General features: G+C 41.7%; 1 protein-coding gene across 2 annotated transcripts in view; it reads left to right on the top strand.

The window, feature by feature from the left end:
- ADK (adenosine kinase) overlaps positions 1-23,334 on the top strand; it is a 298,775-nt gene that overhangs the window by 261,219 nt on the left and 14,222 nt on the right. For both annotated transcript variants that reach the window (XM_081956528.1, XM_081956529.1), the window contains exon 10: positions 11,494-11,580. In XM_081956528.1, coding sequence (XP_081812654.1) covers positions 11,494-11,580 — 87 coding nt within the window. The remainder of the gene's footprint in view (positions 1-11,493; positions 11,581-23,334) is intronic.

Below are 23,334 nucleotides of genomic sequence, written 5' to 3'. Positions count from 1 at the left end.
TAAGGAGTGCAACTATTACAGGTTTAACTGAGCATAAGTCTCACTCAGAGTTTGAGTTTATGCAGGGTTTTATCCTCAATGGCTAATCATACAGCATGTTGAATGCACAGGACATTTTTATCCTTTGGCAAGGGTCATCTAAATTTATGGGGACTTTTGAGAGTACAGGTAGTCCTTGGCTTACGACCACTAGGTAAAATGTAAAAGTTCCCCTCGCACTTATGTGGTAGTCGTTCCCAATTCTAGGGGATGGTGCTCATCTCCGTTTCAAAGTCAAAGAGCCAGCGCTGTTCAAAAGACGTTTCCGTGGTCATGTGTCTGGCATGACTAAATGCCGAAGGCACATGGAACACTGTTCCCTTCCTACCAAAGGTGGTCCCTCTTTTTCTACTTGCATTTTTACATGCTTTTGAATTGCTAGGTTGGCAGAAGCTGGGACAAGTAACAGGAGCTCACTCCATTACATGGCGCTAGGGATTCAAACCACCGAACTGCTGACCTTTCTGATCAACAAGCTCAGCATCTTAGCCATTGAGCCACCGCATCCCTGTTTATGACCATTATTGAACCCCAAATTTCTATTACAGGGGAGATCATGTGCGCATGTGCTGGTGGGCACAATGGGGGGGGCATTTAATTACAGGGGTGGGCGCACACACGTGCTTTTGGCACATGAAGGAAAAACGGTTTGCCATCACTGCCCTATACCATTTAGGACAAATGACTGTCTAATCTCTTCTTGAAAACTTCCAGTGTTGGAGCACCAGTGGTGGGTTACAGGCAGTATGCCCCGGTACGGGTGTACTGGTGCCTGCCCGGAGCACCGGGTACCATTCCGGTATGGTGCTTTGGAGGGCCCACCTGAGCTCCTTACCTGTATTTGATTTCTTCAGCGCTTACGCGCATGGAGCACACAGCCTCTGCGCGATCCTCCGCCAAGCAGCTGGAGCGTCACAGAGGCGTTGCAAGAGGTAAGGACGCATGCCTGTGCTGCACGCGTTCATGTGGTGGACGCTGGGCCCCGTTGCACCGTACCGGTTGCAACAGGATCTGGAACCCACCACTGTGGAGCATCCACAACTTCTAGAGGCAAGACATTCCCTTAATTAATTGTTCTCACTCTCAGGAAATTTCTCTTTATTTCTAGGCTTTCCACTTGTCTGAAATGGTGTAGGGTCTCCTGCTTGAGAGGGAGGAGGGGGTTGTACTAGAAGACCTTCAACATCCCTTCCAGCTCTATTCTGATGGATTGTATCTGGAGACTTCATAGTGTTGATCAGCCACATAATAAAACCTCTACGCCAATTACACTTACTACAGTGTTCTCGGGAATGTGCACTTGTTCCCAGTACTACAGGTTTTGTGTAAGTTTTCCAATTTACTGGAGACTGAGCAGATCTGTGATAGTAGCTGCCCCTGAGCTTGAGAAATTGGTATGGAAGATTTCCACCTTCTTGTCTCCTATAACTTGGGAGTGGACAAGTTCATTCCACTTTGGGGGGAAATCCTCAAGATCTGAAAGGAAACAATTTCAATCCTGAAACTGAGCTTGATAAAATTCATAGACTGAAGGAACAAAATGAATGGATATTTAATCCCAGTCAGATTATAGTGCCAAATGGGCTATTGTTACTTTAAGAGAAACTTATATTATGATTGTTGGGAGGTGAGGGGGTACAATATTTGAATGAGAAATCTATTTTAAGACGGGGGGAGGGGAGGGAGTACAGTATTTGTATGTGATTTACATTATATCTTGGAGGGGTAAAAGGGGGGGAAATTTGTTTGTATAAAACTTTTTCAATTTAAAAAAAAAAGATTATAGTGCCAAAGAAGGACCACTAAATATGGAGGCAAACGGAGGATATAAAATCCAATGTATACAATGTGTACTTTCTCCAAAGTCCTGTTGCTCAGTGGTCCAAAGTCCTCTTTTCTGATGAGAGCAACTTTTTCATCTCATTTGGAAACCAAAGACCCAGAATATGGAGGAAGAATGGAGAGGCCAATCAAGCACTGTAATCCCACGGTCATTGAACCAGTTTTTGGTGCTTTTGGCAATAGTTGCTCTCATCAGAAAAGAGGACTTTGGAACAAGGAGCAACATGACTTTGGACCACTATGCTTCATTAAGACCAGGGTTAACGCAGCCGTCTACCAGGAGATTTTGGAGCACTTCATGTTTCCTTCCGCAGACAAGCTTTATGGGGATGCTGACTTCATTTTCCAGCTGCCCACACTGCCAAAAGCACCAAAACCTGGTTCAATGACTGTGGGATTACTGTGCTTGATTGGCCAGCAAACTCACTTGACCTGAACCCCATAGAGAATATATGGGGCATTGCCAAGAGAAAGATGAGAGACATGAGACCGAACAATGCAGAACAGCTGAAGGCCATTATTGAAGTATCCTGGTCTTCCATAACACCTCAGCAGTGCCACAGGCTGATAGCTTCCATGCCACGCCGCATTGAAGCAGTAATTGCTGCAAAAGGGGCCCAAACCAAGTACTGAATACATATGCATGCTTATACTTTTCAGAGGTCCGATATTGTTCTATGTACAATCCTTGTTTTATTGATTGCATGTAATATTCTAATTTTCTGAGATGGTGGATTTGGGGTTTTCATGAGCTGTATGCCATAATCATCACAATTATGACAAATCACGGCTTGAACTATCTTGCTTTGCATGTAATGAGTCTTATCTCATATATTAGTTTCACCTTTTAAGTTGCATTACTGAAATAAATGAACTTTTGCACGATATTCTAATTTTTTGAGTTTCATCTGTATGTATGTATATATATATATATAGATCTATCCTAGTCTCCCTTTATTTATTTATCAGTACAATTACAACATATATATATATGCTGGTCTTGTTGTATTCGTTTCTTTTCCTGTGTAAGATTGAGATTGTCTTGGCAACGTCTTGGCAACGTCTTACCTCGCCCAAAACCCAACCTAAAGATGGCGAGTGAGACCTTGACGAAACGTTGCCAACACAATCTCAATCTTCATATCTATCTATCTATCTATCATCTATCTATCTATCTATCTATCTATCTATCTATCTATCTATCTATCTATCTATCTATCTATCTATCTATCCATCCATCCATCCATCCATCCATCCATCTATATCTATCTGTGTGTGTGTGTGTGTGTGTGTGTGTGTGTGTGTGTGTTTCTGAGGTTTTCGCGGGTGTTTGTATGTACGTCTTTGGTTGTTCGGGTTTTCTCCCGCGTAGAATTGGAAGTATCTTCACGACGTTTCGATGAAGTCTCATTCATCATCTTCAGGCTGGTGCTTCCGGCTTGGTGCTTCCAGGAGCAATGTGAGATCTCAGCCGGTTCCTCTTTTTAACTGCCAGTGGGGGTGTGAGCTAATTGGGTGGGAGCTTGGCTGCATTCTGATTGGGTGGAGGTGTATTCTGATTGGTAGGGGGCTTGGCTGTGCTCTGATTGGATGGGAGTTTGGCTGTGCTCTGATTGGATGGGGGCGTGTTCTGTTTGGGTGGGGGCCTGGTTGTGCTTGTGTTAGTCTGAGTTGCAGAGGGATTTGAGCTGGTGAGCTGCGTTACTGTTGTTTGGCTTCGCGTTTGTGGTCGTGCCACATCTCCGTGGTGGGCATCAGTTTGCTTCATGTATGGATTGGAGGGGTTTAAAGTGGCTAATAATGCAGCTGTGGTCTGGCTTCTGGTTTGTGGTCGGGCCTCTGGTTTGTGGTCATCATCGGTGTGGGTTTGGGCTTGCTTTTTGCGTGGATGTGTGATAGTGACATCGTGTGGTTTTCGTGAGTGTGGGTCTGGTATCATTCTTGGTGTTAGGGACTCGTTTGTCAGTGAGGGCGGGTTTCCAAATGGCTGGTAGGCGGGAGGTATCATCTCATTTATTCATGCTGTGTGGCCGTTTTTCTTTCTCAATAGCTTCTCTGATTATTCTGTTGTTAAAGTGTTCAATTTTGGCAATAGTTCTGGTCTTTTTAAAGTCTATATCATGTCCTGTGGCTTTGAGGTGTTGGACCAGGGAAGAAGTTGGTTCCTCCTTTTTGACTGAGTTTTTGTGTTCTTCAATGCGTGCCTTTATTCTTCTGTTGGTTTGTCCGATGTATGTGGTGGGGCAGGTGGGGCATGGGATTTCATATACTCCTTGATTTTCTAACTCTATTTTGTCTTTGGGGTTTCTTAGGATGGTGGATATTTTTCGGTTTGTGTAGAATGCTGTCTTGATGTTGTGTTTGTGGAGGATCTTGCTGATTCTGTCTGTGGTGCCTTTTATGTATGGGAGGAGGGCTTTGCCGTTTTCTTGTTCACTGTCTTGGATTTTAGTGGGGTTTTCTTTTTGGATTAGGTTAGTGATATTGTTTCTTTGGAATCCGTTGGATGTTAGTACGTTGGTGAGAGTGTGTAGTTCGGTTTTGAGGTGTTGTTCGTCAGCTAAGCGTTTTGTTCTGGAGATGAGTGTCTTGGCTACAGAGTTGATCTGTGCTGGGTGGTGGTGTGAGAGTGCGTGCAAATAGCGGTTTGTGTGTGTTTTCTTCTGGTAGATGGTGTGTCCTAGGGATCCATTGGATTTCTTATAGACTAAGACATCCAGGAAGGGGAGTTGGTTATTGGCTTCTGTTTCCATGGTGAACTGTATTTTGGGGTGTAGACTGTTGAGGTGTGTGAGGAAGTTGTCCAGTTTATCTTTCCCGTGTGGCCAGATTATGAAGGTGTCGTCTACGTATCTGAGCCAGAGTTTGGGTTTGTGATCGGATTTTTCTAGAGCTTGGGTTTCAAAGTGTTCCATGTAGATGTTAGCAATGACAGGTGAGAGGGGTGATCCCATGGGTGCTCCTTCTATTTGTTTGTATTTTTGTCCGTTATAGATGAAGTATGTGTTGGATAGGCAGTGGTTGGTCAGATCTAGGATATGTTTGGGGGGGTTGTATTTGTTTTGGATAGCTGTCAATCTTTGATTGGTACTTGGGTGAAGAGTGGTACTTGGGTGAATTCTACGTGGGAGAAAACCCAAACAACGAAAGACGTACATATATATATATGTATACATACATATACATATACATATACATATACATATACATATACATATACATATACATATACATATACATATATATATATATATATATATATATATATATATATATATATATATTTGTTTTCGTAGATTTTCACGGGTATACGTATGCTGGTTTTGTTGTATTCGGGTCTTTTCCCGTGTAAGGTTGAGATTGTCTTTGCAACGTTTCGGCAGGATCTCACCTGCCATCTTCAAGCTTGGGTTTAAGATGGGAACGGAGCTGCCGTCTTTCTGTAAGTCTTGGTGGGAGGGGATGGGGTGCTGGCTTTGTTTCAGTAAGTGGAATGATTGGTTGTGTGGTTGTATCATGATTGGTAGATTGGTGCTGATTGGTGCAGGCTGTGTGTGCATTGTTGTTTTGTATTGTAACAGCTTGGGTGGTGGGTGGTGTTCGTTTGTTGGCTAGGGCTGGTTTCCAGATGTTTGGTAGGCGGGAGGTATCATCACGTTTATTCATGCTGTGGGGGTGTTTCTCTATTTCGATGGCTTCCATGATTATTCTCTTGTGGAGGTGTTCTGTTTTGGAGATTAACCTGGCTCCTTCAAAGTTGATTTCATGTCAACCTAGCAGTTTGAAATCACGTAAAAAACGCAAGTAGAAAAATAGGAACCATCTTTGGTGGGAAGGTAACAGCATTCTGTGTGCCTTCGGCATTTAGTCATGCCAGCCACATGACCACCAAGACGTCTTCGGACTGCACTTGCTCTTCAGCTTTGAAACGGGGATGAGCACCGCCCCCTAGAGTCGGGAATGACTAGCACATATGTGCAAGGGGAACTTTTACCTTCACTTCATTGTATGAATCTGCTTATTTTTATCCAATAATACTCTTCCCACTCCTAATCTCTACCTCTACTATCCACCATTTATAAAACAAGTCCCATGTTCGAAAATACTGTGTCTTCTTTTTCTTTTCATGTCAGTCTATCCATTTCTGCACAATCTAAAAATAATTATTACATCATCTTAGTACATGTGCGAGGGGAATCTTTACCTTATATGTTAATATTTTTTTTCCAGATTTATTATATTTGGATGTATAAATGCTTCCATTGTTGAGAGCCAAACTGGATTTTAATGTAAACTTTTGCTTTTACCTTTTCTGATACTGAAAGTAGAACATTTCTTATATAGTGTCTTTGAAAATATCTATGAGTTTTGCTTTTGTTATACCATAAAAAAGCATGCCATCCTAATTGGAGTTCATGGCCTTCTAAAAGCAATAATCTTTTATGGCTAAGCCTTATCCATTCCCTCACCCATGTTAGTGCAGCTGCATGATAATAAAACTCCCAATCTCTTAGTCCAAAGCCCCCCCCGTTGTTTTTGGACTCCTGCAACATTCCCAGTCTTATTCTGGTTTTTTTTTTACCTTGCCAAACGTATCTCAAAATTATAGTGTTTATAGATATTCATTTTTATAGTTGCAGTTGATAGGTGCAAGTTTTTCCATTTATGCTTTAATTTGTTGTAGCAGTCTTGTATAATTATCTTCCTTGATTGTAACGCATCTTGCTGTTAAATATATTCCCAAGTATTTAAGTCTCTTAGCTATCTGTAAATCTAATTTCTTTCTCAGTTCTCTCTTCTGTTTTTCTATAAGATTTTTAGCTAAAAATTTTGTTTTATCTTTATTAATTTTCAATCCTGCAATTTGCCTATATTCTTCTGTTACTCCCATTAACTTAGGGCCCATTTCCAGTAGTTCTTCTAAGATAAATACTAAATAATCTTAGAGAAAGCCTTGCTTTCTGATGACCAGAGATCACATTACTTGCAAGAGAAGACAAAACTTGGAGCTGTTAGTTTGTTGCAGAAAAATCAAATCAGAAAGCACACACAGATAACTGATTCAGCTGGATTCATTAATTTCTTTATATACATTATAACAGATGAATAAATGCATAATACCAATAGTAGATATTTTCAATGAGGTAGAAGTTACAAGCAGAAAACAAACGGGAAAGAACAATTTCATCTCAGAGTTCAAGCAGACAGAGACAAAACTAGTTTCAGTTTCAATTCTCAGCACAGACTCAGATCTGTTTAAGCTCCCATTGGCTGACTTAGTTGCTATACCTATTCATTGGCTGACTTTGGTACCATGTCTCTCCCAGTCATGAATATTCTAACAGGAGATTTATTGATGTTGTGCGTTCAAACCCATCCATTCTTTCCTAAATTTGCACCTCTACTGCAGTCAGCTGCAGCGCAACATACTCTGGTCCTTTTAAGAAAAGGTGGACAAGGCAATACAATAATAACACTGGACTATTCTGCAGGATTGTTACAGACCACTCTCTATGGCTCAGTCAAACTGGGCTAGCTTGTAGGGTATGTAATATGAATTTTATCTGTGTCCATTGTCCAATTCTTGAAAAAGCTTAAGGTAAAGGTTCCCTAGCACATATGTGCTAGTTGTTTCTGATTCTAGGGGGCGGTGCTCATCTCCATTTCAAAGCCAAAGAGCCAGCGCTGTCCGAAGACGTCTCCGTGGTCATGTGGCCGGCATGACTAAACGCCAGAGGTGCACAGAACACTGTTACCTTCCCACCAAAGGTCCCATTTTTCTACTTGCATTTTTACGTGCTTTCGAATTGTTAGCAGAAGCTGGGACAAGTAACAGGAGTTCACTCTGTTACGTGGTGCTAGGGATTCGAACCACCGAACTGCCGATCTTTCTGATCGACAAGCTCAGTGACTTAGACACTGAGCCACCGCATCCCTTTGAAGGTGTTTAGAAACTCAGAAAAATCACCTTCTCCAGAGAGTTTCACAACCTTCATTCATTGGCTAAAAGGAGTAAAACGGCCTTTCATCTTTGTTTTATAGATTGCTGCTGTTACAAAACAAGGAAGCAGGAAAGCCAGGAATCCAGGGGTTGGGATCTACTGGGATAGACTGGTATTTCCCTTATAGATCCTGATCTTGGTCTGTTCTAAGGTTATATTCCAAATTCTAACAAGAAAACATGATTAACCTACTGCGCAAGCAAAGCATAAAATAACCATACCATGAATAAAAATAAACTCTGAATGTCAAAATGTAAGATAATACATTACATTTTGCAAACCTCTACCATTTGCCTTTTGTTACCCGTGGCACACTGTGACGGAAAATGATGTATAAGTGGTCCTATTTTGCTTTTTGGAAGTCACGTACGTCCAGTTGAGCTTTATTCAGTGCTACAATTGATGGGGGAGGGTGTGGGGGGGGGGCGTACAGTATAAGTACTTCCGCTTCTGTTATCAGCAGGGTGAGGAGCCATGGAGCTTGAAAATTACAGAGAAATAATAGAAGCACATGTAGTGGAGGATAATTTGATATTAGTACCTTGAGTGGATTGCATGGTTCTGTTTGTAACTAGTTAAAAGAACCGTCGTTTAATCTGTTAGTTAACAGTGCTTTAATTTTCGGTGCACCTCTAGCCAGCCTTCAATTTATGCCCACATTTTAATTTTCTCTCATTTCTCCGTTCTCCACCAGGACCTATTTTTAAAATGTTTGGATCCATGAGCTTTTTGAAAGATTGTTTTTGAATAGAAATTATTTGAAAGACCTATGATGCTTGCTTTGCACCTGTAGTCTGTTCACATGCATTGAAACACATAGCAGATATTTATTTTTTAAGAAATCATCATCAGAGCTATAGGTAACACTCAACTATAATAAAAACCAGTTACATTGCTAAACAAGGTGGTGGTTCAATAAGTCATTCCCAATTTTATGACATTTTTGTTAATGCAAATCACTACAGTTATTAAGTGATTCATCATTAAGCACATCCAGCTTCTCCCATTGACTTTGCTTGTCAGAAGCCAGCTGGAAAGGTTGCAAATGCAAATTTATTTGACTCTGGGGATGTCAGAGTGTGCATAGGTCTATCACATGTATCATTCCAGGAGCAAGTACAGCCAGCAATGGTTTCTATCAAATAGTGGTTTATATCTACAATTGGAATACTATACATACACATGCTACAAGCAGTATCTAAACAAACAGCAATTACAGCAGGGGAGAAACGCTACGAATCAACCAACACACCACAGGCTGTTAAAGGGATAACAGCCAAAGACCCTGCTGACTCATTCCCCTCATTGCATCAGCTTTTCCTCTTTTAAAGTCTTCACATTGAGGAACTTGGACAAGTTCCGCTTGAGTTCTACATATCTACAGACCCCTCACATCTTGGACATAAATTGTTTCAGCTTCTACCCTCAAAATGATGCTGTAGAGCACTGCACACCCAGACAACTAGACACAAGGACAGTTTTTTCCCCAAACGCCATCACTCTGCTAAACAACTAATCCCCACAACACTGTCAAACTATCTACTGTATTACTATTATTCTTCTCTTACTTCCTAGTACCTATCTCCTCCCACTTATGACTATAACCATGTTGCTTGTATCTTTACAATTTATATTATTTTATTTGTTTCCTAGTGTAATTTGATTGTTTATTAGTAACCTATGATTGTCACTAACTGTTGTATCTTATGATTCTTGATGAATGTGGTTTTTTTTCTTTATGTACACTGAGAGCATGTGCACCAAAGACAAATTCCTTTGTGTCCAATCACACTTGGCCAATAAAGAATTCTATTCTATTCCTATTCTATTCTTGCTTTCCCTATATGAATGGATCTCCCTATATTTATCTGTAACAATGGGATTTTATCCAAACATGTTCCTGAATTTGTAACTTCACAGGCAGAGAGATTCAAGATCACAGCTCTTTGATCAACTGGTTTTATTACACTCATTAGAAAACAACAAAGATTCTTCAGTTTTTGGCTCAAATCTATATGTGGCCCAGGTTCAAGTCATGCCTGAATAAACTGAGACTCAGTTTCCTTAGTGGGAAGAGCAGCCAACATCTGGCCATGGTTACTGCATGGCCTTTGACTGTTTTCAGCCTGGATCCGTCTGGCCCTCACACACACGCTGCTTCCACAGTTTCCATAAACATTTTGATAAGTGTTCCTTTTGTTGTTTCCTATTACATTACCCTGGTTATTTATTTCAATCTTAAAAATAAACAGAGTTGCCGTAAATCTTTTGGGATCTGCTATTACAGTAGGTGCATTCCTTCATCTTACTATTGGAATTTATACAGTATGAGTGTTGTCCAACATGTAGGCTTTTTAATTGTCATAATTCGCACATCCAAAAGGTGTTAATGACATCACGCCCTTTAAAGAAACATCTCTGCTCATGAAGGATGTGCATCTGCTTCGTGGCTTTAAACCCGTTTCCCCATGCATTATGAGTTACGTGGATAATGGCATGTATGAATACACCATTTTAAAATCCCTTGAAAGAATTGCTGGAAATTGAACAGAATTGCAAAAAAGGATGGAAACAAAACTAGAAAAATTTTCCATTAAATCTATTATGGCAAACAGAACCTACCATCCAGATTAGTAGTAGTAATATCTCCTTTATTCATTAAACATGAAACTTAGTCAACCAAACACCCAAAAATGTGTCACAAACACTATTGCCTGGTGCTAATAGCTGATACAGGTTGGTGCCAGCATCCTAGGTATCAACCAAGCATCTTCTTAGAATATATGATGTTTTTGCATTTCCTCTGGTATTATTGCAGGAAGCTGCAATTTCTTGATGTATTTTGTAAAATTCTTCAAAGTTGTTGTTGTTGTTGTTGTTGTTGGAAAATGGATATCATTTAGGGGATTTTTTTTTTACAGCGCAAAGCCATTCCCCCCCTCCTCCCTTCTGCATTTTGTTTGCATTTGTCAATTCCAAACACTTCTCTCCGGGACTAAGGAACCTATGGTTCTTCCAACATTGTTCTTTCCCTAACCATAAGCCAGACTGGTTGAGATTTACAGACACCAGAAATACCTGGAAGTCTTTCCCAATCCTGCTCTTTTCAACGCTCAACTTGCAATGGGTTGTACTGTCTTGGTTGCATGTCATGCTCATGGTTGTCTTCAGGAAAGGCCCCAGTAAGAGGCCATAAAAGCAGAGGTGGGCTTCACATAATTTAACAACCGGTTCGCCTAGTGCAGAACTGAAAATGTGAGTGTGCCTTCTGCACTTCCATGCGGCTTCAAACCCACAGCGATTTCATGCGCTCCTCCAAGAATACTTTCTCAGGCAGCCACAGTGAGTAGAGTGGGCGAGGCACAGAAATCAGCTGGGCTGCATGGGCGGGGCGAGCAAGCCAGAGAGTGAGATATATAGGATGGGATAGTGCCAGGACAGGTGGGCAGAACAACCGGTTTGCCAGAACCAGTCCGAACCGGCAGCAGCCCACCTCTGCATAAAAGCTAACTCTTGGCTGAGTCCACTTACAAAGTGAGAGCAGCCCTTCAGAATGTGATCAAATTATGTCATAAAAACATGGGTTGTTTTTTTTTGTCTTTCCTTTTAGAAAATGAAGTAAGAGCTTTCCCAGTCTTAATTAGTGACCAGAGTGAAATAATTGACACTAATGGAGCTGGAGATGCCTTTGTTGGTGGTAAGTACCTTTTGCATGTGATTCTATTTGGAGATCGACCTGTTCTTCCCCCCCTTCCTCTTCTTAACCAGCAACTTCATCAGACAATGCAATAACAAGGGTTGGTGTTGGTGTTTTTTTCCCATCAAAGAGCATCAAGCTTGTTCTTTGCAAACCTTCATTTGCATCCTAAGAGTCTGTTTTAATGGATTGTTAATTCTCTCAGGAAAAACGTGTTGGTACCTTTACAGATAATGTGCTGTTAAGCAACATCTACATTGTTTTCACAAGATTAATTGTGCCTGTCAGAATGTTGTGTAAATAGCGCTGCCTCAAATATGCTTTGTAGACTCCTCCAAATTCTACCCTGGCTTTAAAATCTTAGCACATTGCTCTTCTTTTTTAGCAGGTTGTGGTGAATATTGCAGAGTATGAAAATAACTAACATTTGAACCTTAAACTTTTCTCCCCCCCTTACTGCATCTGTTTCCTAGGCTGATGGTGTGTAAGTGCCCCTCCCCAAATGATATGCTTTAAGAGTCAGAAATAGCAGAACATCTGCTCTGATTTATATCTGATCTCAATTTTTTTTTAATATTGGGAAGGAATGAAAGATACAACTCTCCGTCTCCATTGTTTAAAATGCCTCAAATAAATCAAAACCTTGTGTAACTGCAAAGTTACCTTATTGACGATAAAACTCTGCATCTTGCAACAACAGGCACTTTCGCTTTGAAAATGGTAGTGCTGAAAGTCTTAAAGTTGTCCACAACACTTCCCTTATTTTTCTCAAAATACAGGACTTGTTCTTATGGTATGACTACAGTTGTTGTTGTTGTTGTTGTTGTTGCCACATCAGAAGAAGAGAATATATAAGAGTCTTCACCTCTTGGCGCAAGTCTCTTACAATCTAGGTTTACCTTGAGCCACCAATCTTGTACTATCAGGTCTGCATTGCAGAACTCTAGACTGTTCCTAGGTGGCAGCAACATGGTTCAGAAAATACAAACTTGGCTGCCCTCTGGTGGTTGTTTGGACATTAGCCCAAATGTGACAGAAACAGAATTTTCCTGCTTCTCCTTCTTCTCCTCCCCTTTTTGCTCCTTCTCCTCCTCCACTTCTTCTTCCTCCTCCCTCCTCCTCTTGACCAAAAAGACCATAGGATGGTTGGTTGAAGGTCATCCTAAAAGCATTTACCTGTGTTATCGGATGACGAGCTCATTCTATTCCCAAAGCATTGAATCAAGGAAAGGGCACAATGGGAACCAGTTGGGAAGATGGAATCATAGATTCCCCATTCTTCTCATATTAGGCACGTCCCTATCTCAGGTGTTTTGAACTTGGTCTCTATTATCTTTCAGTCTCCACTCGAGGTTTAAAACTTTAGGAAATCTGACAAAACTACACTCAAGGAACTAACTTCTGAGTGGAACTGAGAAGCTTTCTTCCATATATCTAGGCATTTTTTATTCCTCAGAAGCATTATTTGTGGTGCTTCGACTGAAACACGTGACCCCTTACTTTTAGTAGTACAGGTTACAATTAGAAAAGACTAAAGCCAGACTAGGCATTGGGATTGAATTCTAAATATGTTCTGTTCTGAATGCATTTTCAGCCAAACTCCATCCTGGAAATAAACAGTAGGAGGCTTCCTAATGAACTTGCGAAATTTGTGCAGCTTATGGAGAGCTGACCTCTCTAGATCCAACTTGCAAAGGACAATATTTACATAGTGTTAACAGATGGAAAGCAACAATTTTACATAAAGGGCACTGAGTGTAGCAGAGAAAATCTACCTACTGTATTTTTCGGAGTATAAGACGCACCAAGGTTTTGAAGAGGCAATTTTTTAAAAAAAGTAGGTAGGTAGATAGAGAGAGAGAGAAAGAGAGAGAGAGATACAGTAGGTAGGTAGAGGAAGAGAGAGAGAGTAGTTAGATAGGTAGGTAGATAAAGGGATAGAGAGAGAGATAAATAGGGAGAGATAGAGAAATACAGTAGGGAGGGAAGGAGGGAGGGAGAGTGTGTAGGTAGGTAGGTAGGTAGGTAGGTAGGTAGGTAGGTAGGTAGGTAGGTAGGTAGAGGGATAGAAAGAGAGAAATAGAAAGAGAGAGAAATACAGTAGATAGGGAGAGAGACAGAGTAGGTAGGTTGGTAGGTAGAGAGATAGAGAGAGAGAGAAATAGAGAGAGAGAGAGAGAAATACAATAGATAGGTAGGGAGAGAGAGAGTAGTTAGGTAGGTAGGTAGATAACAGAATAGAGAGAGAAATAGAAAGAGATATAGAGAAATACACTAGGTAGGTAGGGAGAAAGAGAGTGTGTGTAGGTAGGTAGGAAGGTAGAGGGATAGAGAGAGAGAAATAGAGATAAATATAGTAGATTGGTAGGTGTTTCTGCTGGCACAGCACTTGATCAATGTAATTCTCATCAATCAGTTAAAGAGCTTTCCTTAAGGGGGAAAAACGTTTTTGCACTCTGCAAACCTCCCAAAAAGACCTATTTTTCACAAAAACGGGCCCGTTTCTTTTCCAAAAAAATGGCATGAATAGCCCTGGGGGGGCTTGCAGAGTGCTCCTTGGGGGGGGGTGGCCAAAAACGAGCAAAAAGCAGCCAGTTTTTTGCAAAAACGAGCCCTTTTTGCCAAAAAAATTGCATGCATAGCCTTATGGAAGCTTATAGAGTACTGCTGGGGGCTGGGGGGGCACAAAATGGCCTATTTGTTGCTCATTTCTGCCCTCCCCAGCCCCCAGGAGCTCTCTGAAAGCCTCCATAAGGGTATCCACGGCCATTTTGGTGAAGGGGCGGGGCTTCAGAAGGCAAAAAATGCTGCATTTGGTGTATAAGCCGCACCCAGATTTTCAGCCTCTTTTTTGAGGAAAAAAGGTGTGTCTTATAATCTGAAAAATACGGTAGATCTGTGTACTTGCGTCTGAATATTTTGCTGGCATTTTTTTTAAAAGAATGCCTATTTGGAGGGTTGGACTCAGTGGTGGGATTTAAATAATTTAATAACCGCTTCCCTGGCTAGATAGGTGTGGCCGGGTAGTTATGTGACAGGGTGGGTGTGGCCAACTCAATGTCACTCATCACACCCAGCCCCACCTCCCGGCCACTCACTTCAAAGGCAGAGGTGGGATTCAGCAATTCTGACCGGTTTCGGACTAATCCCACTGGTGACTGGCCCCATCTCCACCCATTTTTTGGCCAGTTTTCGGGCCATTTTTCAGATGCTTTTGGGTTGACGGCTGAAAAAAGGGCAGGGGCAGGGGCAGGGCCAGCCAGTGGTGGGATTAGCCGGTTCACCGAATTGGGCAGAATTTTAACAATCGGTTCGTTTGAACCAGTCCAGACCGTCTGAATCCCACCTCTGGTTGGACTCTTTGGAAAACAAGAGATGGAAAACAAGAGAATTGATGGAGCAAATTCTCCCTTCTTCCTTTGTGTGAAGCGGACTGAAGAGAAAGAACTGTCTCTACATCTTGGGAGTGGCACAGAAAGAAAGTTAAGTAGGAGAGCTAGAGAGAAAAAGTTCTGACAGACTGTGTGTGAGAGGGTAAAACTTGGTGAGGACCGACTGCATCCTCAGTAAGAGCTAAAAGTAGAGCCAGAAGTATGCCTCATCTAACAGAATGTCTGAGGAAAAGATTGCCTCCATCACAAGTTGCAAACCTAAAACTTATTTCCTACATTTAAACACGAGTATCTGATCTTTGAAAAATCCAGACAGATTTAATAGGGAAAAAATCTTGATTATAGGAAAACATGATTGAACCAAGCAGAAGTCAAGAAATGGAAAGTGTAGCAAAGCCACCAAGGTTGGTGATTTTAATTCTAGAATAAACAACTGGATTTCTGGGCTGCTAATAAACTTGTGGGCTTCAATTCCCAGCTATGCTGGCTGGTGAATTCATAACGCCTTGAGCAACTTCAATCAAACTTGGTACACAGATGACTTACTCTTTGGAAAAAAAATACTCGGGAGGGGTGTTCTATTAAGATACAGCCTATTTGTGCCTTAAAATGGCTTCTACTGTACAATGCAGTGTTGCCATGGTAATGGCTTCACAGTACTCCACAAGGGGGCTCCCTCTGGTAAGCGGGAAAATCCAAAATTAGAAATTACATTTGATCCGGACATTTCCCCCCTCTAAATAAATATGTGGGCAACGCCGGGTTATCAGCTAGTAACAAATAAAACAAATGCCAGTAGCAACGAAAAAACTCAGCTGAAAATATATAACGCAGATATGCAGCTAAGAACCAAGGACAGAATCAAAAAGAGATGCCTCTTCTGCACACAGTATCTTATCCTTTTTTATTTCCTGCTTTGTCCAGGGAAGGCCCCTTTTCCAAATCTGGAGGCTACCTGCACTCACCATTAAAATGTCATCTAAAGCTTTCTTTGGTGATACATCACTAATGCAGACAAGCTCCATATCACACCTGACATGCTGTGAGTTGGAATATAAGATAGGTTTTATAATCCACATCCCATTAAACTGGGAAGATACGTTGCGGTTATTTTTACAAGTCACATCACTTACTACGGGTAGGTTTTCCTATGACTTTCAAGCCAATTCTGGACTAGGAAGGGATGTGTCTTAAGTAGCCGTTCATCAGGTGCAGTCACAGGGAAGAAATGTCTCCAAAATTCCACTCTTTGCATAAATTACTAGAGGAAGTTCTGGACTTACCACAATTCATTTAGTGACCGTTCAGTTACAATGGCATTGAAAAAAAGGGACTTATAGCCGCTTTTCACACTTAAACCATTGCGGCATCCCCATGATCAAAATTCAGATGCTTGGCAACTGACTCATACTTACGTATGTGATGGCCTTTTGCAACCTTCTGACAAGTAAAGCCTATGAGGAAACCAGTTTAACTTAGCCACTATGTGACTAAGTTAACAACTACAGTGATTCACTTAGCAGCTGCGTGCTCTATAGCAGGCTCTGCCCACCCCCCCTGAATGTCATCAAGTCTGTTTTTCATGCTCTGCACATGCACGAAAGGTCATGCTCATGCGCACACTCACATTTGCAAACCAGTAGCGAAGGTAAGTAGATTTCACAAAACCTGACAAAATCTAATCTATAGAATAATAATGGAAATAAGTTTTTTCTCGCTCACCATCCAGTAGGTGATTTATTAGTAATTTTAGTGGCAGGCTTGGGGCTGATAAAATTTGAGGAAAAGCAAGATTTAGTTGGGAGATACATTAGGGGGATATAGCTGGCTATAACTGACTGCTTCTAATTTGGTCCCCTAGTACTGCATATCTGTTCTTCCAAACATACCAATTTCCAAGGACCTAGTAACTTTTAGGAGTGATAGAAGAACAGAATTACAGAACAACAGAGTTGGGAGTCTTCTAGTCCAACCTTCTGCTCAAGCAGTAAACCCTATACCATTTCAGGCAAATGGATGTCTAGTCTCTTTTTAATAACCTCTGGTGTTGGAGCACCCAACAACTTCAGGAGGCAGACTGTTCCACTGGTTAATTTTTCTCACTGTCAGGAAATTTATCCTTAGTTCTAGGTTGCTTCTCTCCTTGCCAGATGAAGGGAACAGCTAAGGAACAAGGGTCTACTTGGGAGTAAGGCCACAGATGGATGGTGAATGGTCCCTCCCAGAGGAAATAAAAGAGAAGCGAAAGGGGAGGGGAGTTTGCAGGAGACAATGAGTTCATTCCTGCATTCTTGCCAAGTATTGCAGTGTCTAAAAGATATCGGCCTAGCCTCTCTCCAAGCCTGATAAGGATTAGTAATCTTGAAAGACTATGGGCTGGGACTTTGCTGTAGAGGAATTCACTGTAAATTAAACAAAAAGAGTTTATTTGGGATAAGGGCTTTGCTTCGTGCTGCTGGGGAAGCCTAGGTCAGAACACAATTGTGATCATAAAGTCAAAGAGTACCTGTATATATGGAATTGATGTTCCTCAATTGACAATAAGATTTCCCCATCTATTGGATAACCTCAACTTTAATTCAAGGAAACCTAAATTTCATGATAACAACCGCAAATAAAGAAATGTACAATAGCGTTTTATTTTATATTGTCCAGATTTTGGCAGAGAGACAAAAACAAGGGCTATGCCAAGTAAGAAAGCCTCTAGCTTTTTTCCTTCAAGCCTTAGGAAGTTGCACGGAATAAAAACATGACAGTAAGACGATCATCATAATTAAAATACCTGTCACAGATTATTTCCCTCACCTCCTATCCTAATTTCCCTGTCCCCTAGGATAAAACTGGTTTTCTCCTTCACCATCTGACAGCTGTAAAATATGCACCTCAGATGATTGCTAGAGTAACTTCATTGTTTAAAAAAAGATAGCTGGTTTTCTGAAACTCCATTGCTTTATGAATGGTGCCTTGTGAAATCTTTATAAATGAAGCAGAATGAAAAATAAAGATTGTTGAGGTGAAGAATGTTTTAGCTATTGCCTCTTTCCTTTCAACTGAAGATAAGTGTAAAAGAGATTAGCTCAACACGGGTATCTGATTTAACCCTTACTATCCCTCCTTGCAATTCGGTAAGAGACAGAGAATGCAAATTCTATTTTCAGTTCCTCAGCCTTTTGACTGACAGCTACCCCAAAGAAGAGGAGAAAGAGATTTCTTACATAAATTAGGCGGATTTCCCTCTTATTGTATTAGAAAAATTATTATTTGTATGAAGAGATGTTTTGACTGCCTTACAAGTTTTGATCTAGTTACAATGATGAGTATCAGCTTTTTGAATACTGCAGACATGTTTTCAAACATTAAGCTGGGACCCATAAACACAAAACATAGCTTTGTGTCCCCACACTCTAGCGGGAGAATGTTCAGTAGCAGATTATACTGTAGTGCCTTTTGCTCTTTCAATTCAAAATATTTTTCACATTCTCCCATATATATAAAAAAAATCACTATGTGAGGCAAAGATGACCTTATTCCATTTCTTCTTCCTGATTCTCCAAATCTCTTTATTTTTTTCCTTCTCTATCTCCTTTCTCATGCTCTAGTACAGCAATGACAAACTCTTCATGCTGAGCTTGTCAAAAATTCTGAAAATGTCTAATGTCTAAATGTTGGTATCTCTTCCTCTTTCTCTCTCTTTCTCTCTCTTTTTCTCTCTTCTCTCTCTCTCTCTCTCTCTCTCTCTCTCTCTCTCTCTCCCTCCCTCCCTCCCTCCCTCCCTCTCTCTCTCTCTCTCTCTCTCTCTCTCTCTCTTTCTCTCCTCTTTCTCTCACCTTGGTGTATTATAGTCCAGTTTCAGTCAATCATGTTTTAATAAATTCAGTTTCCCATGTTTCTGCTCTGGGTGGGATTATTTGGGAAGACGATGAAAAAACTTTAGTTAGTGCAAATGCAGCAGTCAGATTATTAAGCAGAGTGCCTTAACTGAGATCATGTAACGTCGATTCCTTAAGCATTATATTCAGTTCCAGAAACCTACCAGATTTGGTTCAGACTCTTAACTCTAATCAGAGAAGTCTAACATGTTGCAGACCATCTCCTCTGCTCTCAACTAGCCTGTACAGTAAGATCTGCTGGAGAAGGCTTTGCTCATGGACTCACCTGTAGGTATGGACCACCTTGAGGTGAATGTGGACTCAATCCTAGTGACCTCGTGCCTCTATAGCAGGGGTGTCAAACTCAAGGGCCGAATCCGCGGGGTACTTAGATTTGGCCCGTGGGGCCACCCTGGAAACAGTGAAGGACCAACCCACAGGCAGCCCCCCCGAGCTCCGTTTTCACTGGCAGAGGGTTGCAGGAAGCCGTGGCAGCCGAAAACTAAGCTTGGGAGCCCGTTTTCGCTGGCAGAGCGTTTGGGCCACCACAGGGGCCGGACAGGAGTGAGGTCAAGCTGGCCATGCTCACCCTGGCTAGGCCTACCCCACCCTTCATCCCTGAGCTCAGTCACAACCCTGGTGCAGCCCTCAATGAAATCAAGTTTGACACTCCTGCTCTATAGCCATATCCTACGCTGCCAATTTAAGGCTCTCCAAACTTGGTAACTTTAAAACTTGTGGAGTTCATCATCCAGAATTGCCCAGCCATCTGGAGAATTCTGGATAATGAACTCCACAAGTCTTAAAGTTACCAAGTTTGGAGAGCCCTGCTTTCAGATAATAACTAAGATGTGTCTGTTCTCCAGGGGATTTTCCAAACAAACATTTCCATGAGGATCTTGGAGTCCTAGTGGACAATCAAATATGAGGCAGCAATTTGCTGCAGCTGCCAAAAAAGCCAACACAGTTGTAGGCTGCATAAACAGAGGGATAGAATCAAGATCACGTGAAGTGATAATACCACTTTATAAGGTTACTACCACTTGGTAAGGCCACACTTGGAATAATGCATCCAGTTTTGATCGTCACAATGTAAAAAAGATGTTGAGATGCTAGAAAGAGTGCAGAGAAGAGCAACAAAGAGGATTAGGGGACTGGAGGCTAAAACATATGAAGAATGGTTGTAGGAACTGGGCATGTCTAGTTTAATGAAAAGAAGGACTAGGGGAGACATGATAGCAGTGTTCCTATATCTCAGGGGTTGCCACAAAGAAGAGGGAGTCAAACTATTCTCCAAAGCACCTGAGAGCAGGACAAGATGCAATGGGTGGAAACTAATCAAGGAGAGAAGCTTAGAACTAAGGAGAAAATTCTTGACAGTTAGAACAATTAATCAGTGGAACAACTTGCCTCCAGAAGTTGTGAATGCTCCAACACTGGAAGTTTTTAAGAAGATGTTGGATAACCATTTGTCTGAAGTGGTGTAGGGTTTCCTGCCTAAGCAGGGGGTTGGACTAGAAGACCTCCAAGGTCCCTTCTAACTTTGTTATTCTAGGGCCAAAAATGCCATCAACTGTCTGTTGCCTTTTCTACTTACGTTTCTGCATGTTTGAAAATATATTATTCACAGCTAGAAGACATTCTTGTAGTCCTTTGATTTTATGGTTTATGTTTGTCCTCCTTCTGGAAGAGGAAGGCTAGGAGCAGCTAGGCAAACTGTAATCAATGCACTGAATGGGTTGCAAAAAAAATGTTGTGGTGGAATTGAATTTGATTATGAAATGAGTATTAGCCAGCACGTGGGTTGGTTTGATAAGCAGTTCACTCATGGGTTTTTTTCGCTCTCAAGAGATGAAAAATATGGATACGGAGTAAAAATTATTGACACTTGGTAGGCTGTTTGTTCCAGCTTCTGAGTCTCCCGCGGAGGTATTTTTATAACAGCCGCATCAATGGGTCTCTTTCGCCACTTCTTTAGATTTAACGGAGTCGAATAAATTTCTACCCGGCTTCAAGTAGCTGTTACAGAACAAGCGAGACATCCTAATCAAGCTGTGGATGTGTTTCCTCAAACCTCACATTGATTTTTACTTGGTTTGAGGGAAGCAGGTCTTTAGTCTAGCATCAACGCAGATGAGCAGAGCTGCAGGTTTTTTTCTTTCATTGCCATCTGTCTAAAATGGGGAAAATTCAGCAAACACTGCAGGAAGATATAAATCAGGATGGCTGAAATCGAAGCCAATAAAACAGAGAGCTCTTAAGAAACGGCAAAGAGGACAAAGTTGCATCCGTTTTTGTTGCAGCATGCCAGCTCTGGCAGCAGAGTCAGATGAGGAGGAGGTTGGGGAGGAACATGGGCCAGTCCTGGCGTCTGGGGAAGGATCAGACGAGGGCTCTGTGTCAGAGTTAGAGAGGGGGCTAGCCATATGGTAGTGATGTGCTGCCTCTGTAGTCTGATCTCAGCAAGCAGAAGAACAGTGTGAGCTTGTTCCCAGTGTGCGCATGCGCAGAGCTGCCAGAAGGCAACAACAATTAAGGAAAAAAGGGTGACTCGGGAGTAAGGCTTGGAGATGATTGGCCACTCCCATAAGTCATAAAAGAGGAGCAAACTGACGTGAGCCTTTGCAGGAAGCAATTAGTTCATCTAGTCGGTTCAAGCTCTGAGAAGTCCTGTTTGACTCTGTGCTATGTTTGGCCTTGCAAAACTAATTCGCAATTGGGTCTCTGGCAGAGTTTCAAGGGAGATAAAGGTGAGTGCTTATCAACATTACCATGAAAGACTGTGGCAACTCGAGCAGACATCTGTCAGACTCTTCACAGATTGTTTGTGAATCATTACGGGCTGTGAATGACCATAATCCATAGCCATATAAATAAAAGAGAGTTTTGGGGACTAAGATTGTGATATATGCTTTCTCGGGAAGCCTAGGTCAGAACACCTCCCAGAAAAGCAACTCTGTTAATTCTATATCACCATACTTCTGACTTCCAAATCTTTATTAGAGATGCCGATACTTCCAGCACTCCATTATCACCAGTGGCAGAAATCCCTCTGGAAACCAAATGTAGTTGAACCCCATTGCCCTCTTTGATGTTCTTTGTCTTCTTTGGTCCTCAGAGCCTGCTAGCCCTAAATATAGATGTTTCATTTCATTATTACAGCCGGTAGCTGTTAATGAGACTCATCCTTGGAGAACTGGGCTAATTCCTTTTCAAAGCAATCTAAGTTGATTGGCATGAACGCATCCTACCACCTCATGATGCACACAGAGGTTAATCACACAATGTACTTGCCCGAATCTGAGCGTTAGAAAACCACGGAAGCTTTTCTCCTTCACTCACTCAGGTGGCAGAAACAAGATGGCCAACTTGTCAAGATGTCGATGTGCAGGTGAAGGGTGTGCAGAACCCCAAGGATAAAGAGAGAAAGCTGTGCCACATATTCTCTCAGCTTAGTTATTTTCTTGCAGACATTTCATTACCCAGATACATAACATGATCAGTGCATGAAGGAAGTGAGGTTTGCTCTCTGTTTATATATAAGTGGCTCTCCACGTCCATGTATTGGTGGGAGTTTTTCTTGGTGGTTCCATGATTAGGCTGTTGTTTACTGTTTGATTTGTTTCTCTGAGTTAGTGTTTCCTTGATTGGGGTATTTTTTATGGCTTGGTTGTTGGTCTAGAGTTCATCTGGGTGTTGATTGCTGGAAATGGAGGGATCCTGCCAGTTTAACAACTAGTTTGGTGATTGCATGCTTCGCGCATGCGTGCTGCACGTGCGTGTGTCACCAGTTTTAACGAAACTTACCTTCCACGTTAGTTCTGAGGAGTAACACAGCTGAGACACAGCAATCTACTCTGCCGCACAAATCAGCTAAGAGTATATAGGTAAGTAAAGTGCAGGGGCAGGTGGGGGGGGGGCAACCTGATTGTCAGAGCGAACCAGTTTGCCTGAACCAATCTGAACCGGCTGAATCCCACCCTTGATTGCATATGAGGAGATGTTTTGCTCCTTTTTGTTTCCTTTTTAGCTTTTTGATTGTCTTTTTGTTCCATCCGTAACATTACTTCAGTCAAGAAAACACGAATCCCACCAACACAACAAGACACGTGTAGATAAACCGTGAGCAAACCTCATTCCCTCCTAACTCTGATGATGTTACCTAATTGGGTAATGAAACGTCTGCAAGAAAACAACCCAATTTAGAGAGCATCAAGAACCCTACATTTCAACTCTGAGCTACAAATATTCTCTTCTAAAGGAGAAGCCTTTAGTATACAATATCATCAAAAGAGTAAAAGAATTGCAATGGAAACAGACTGGTCACATAGCAAGAAGAACTGAGGGCAGGGCGACCAAGGCAGTCATAGAAAGGATCCCACTCGATCAAAAGTGCCCACAAAAGAAACCTAAAACAATATGGAGTGACGGCATCAGCAAGTATTGCGGGCCTAGTTGGCAAAAGAAAGCTCGGGACCATCTTGGTTGAAAAC

Source organism: Natrix helvetica (assembly GCF_964273705.1).
Source record: "Natrix helvetica genome assembly, chromosome: 5".
Taxonomy (NCBI): domain Eukaryota; kingdom Metazoa; phylum Chordata; class Lepidosauria; order Squamata; family Natricidae; genus Natrix; species Natrix helvetica.
This window is presented reverse-complemented; position numbering and strand designations above follow the sequence as displayed.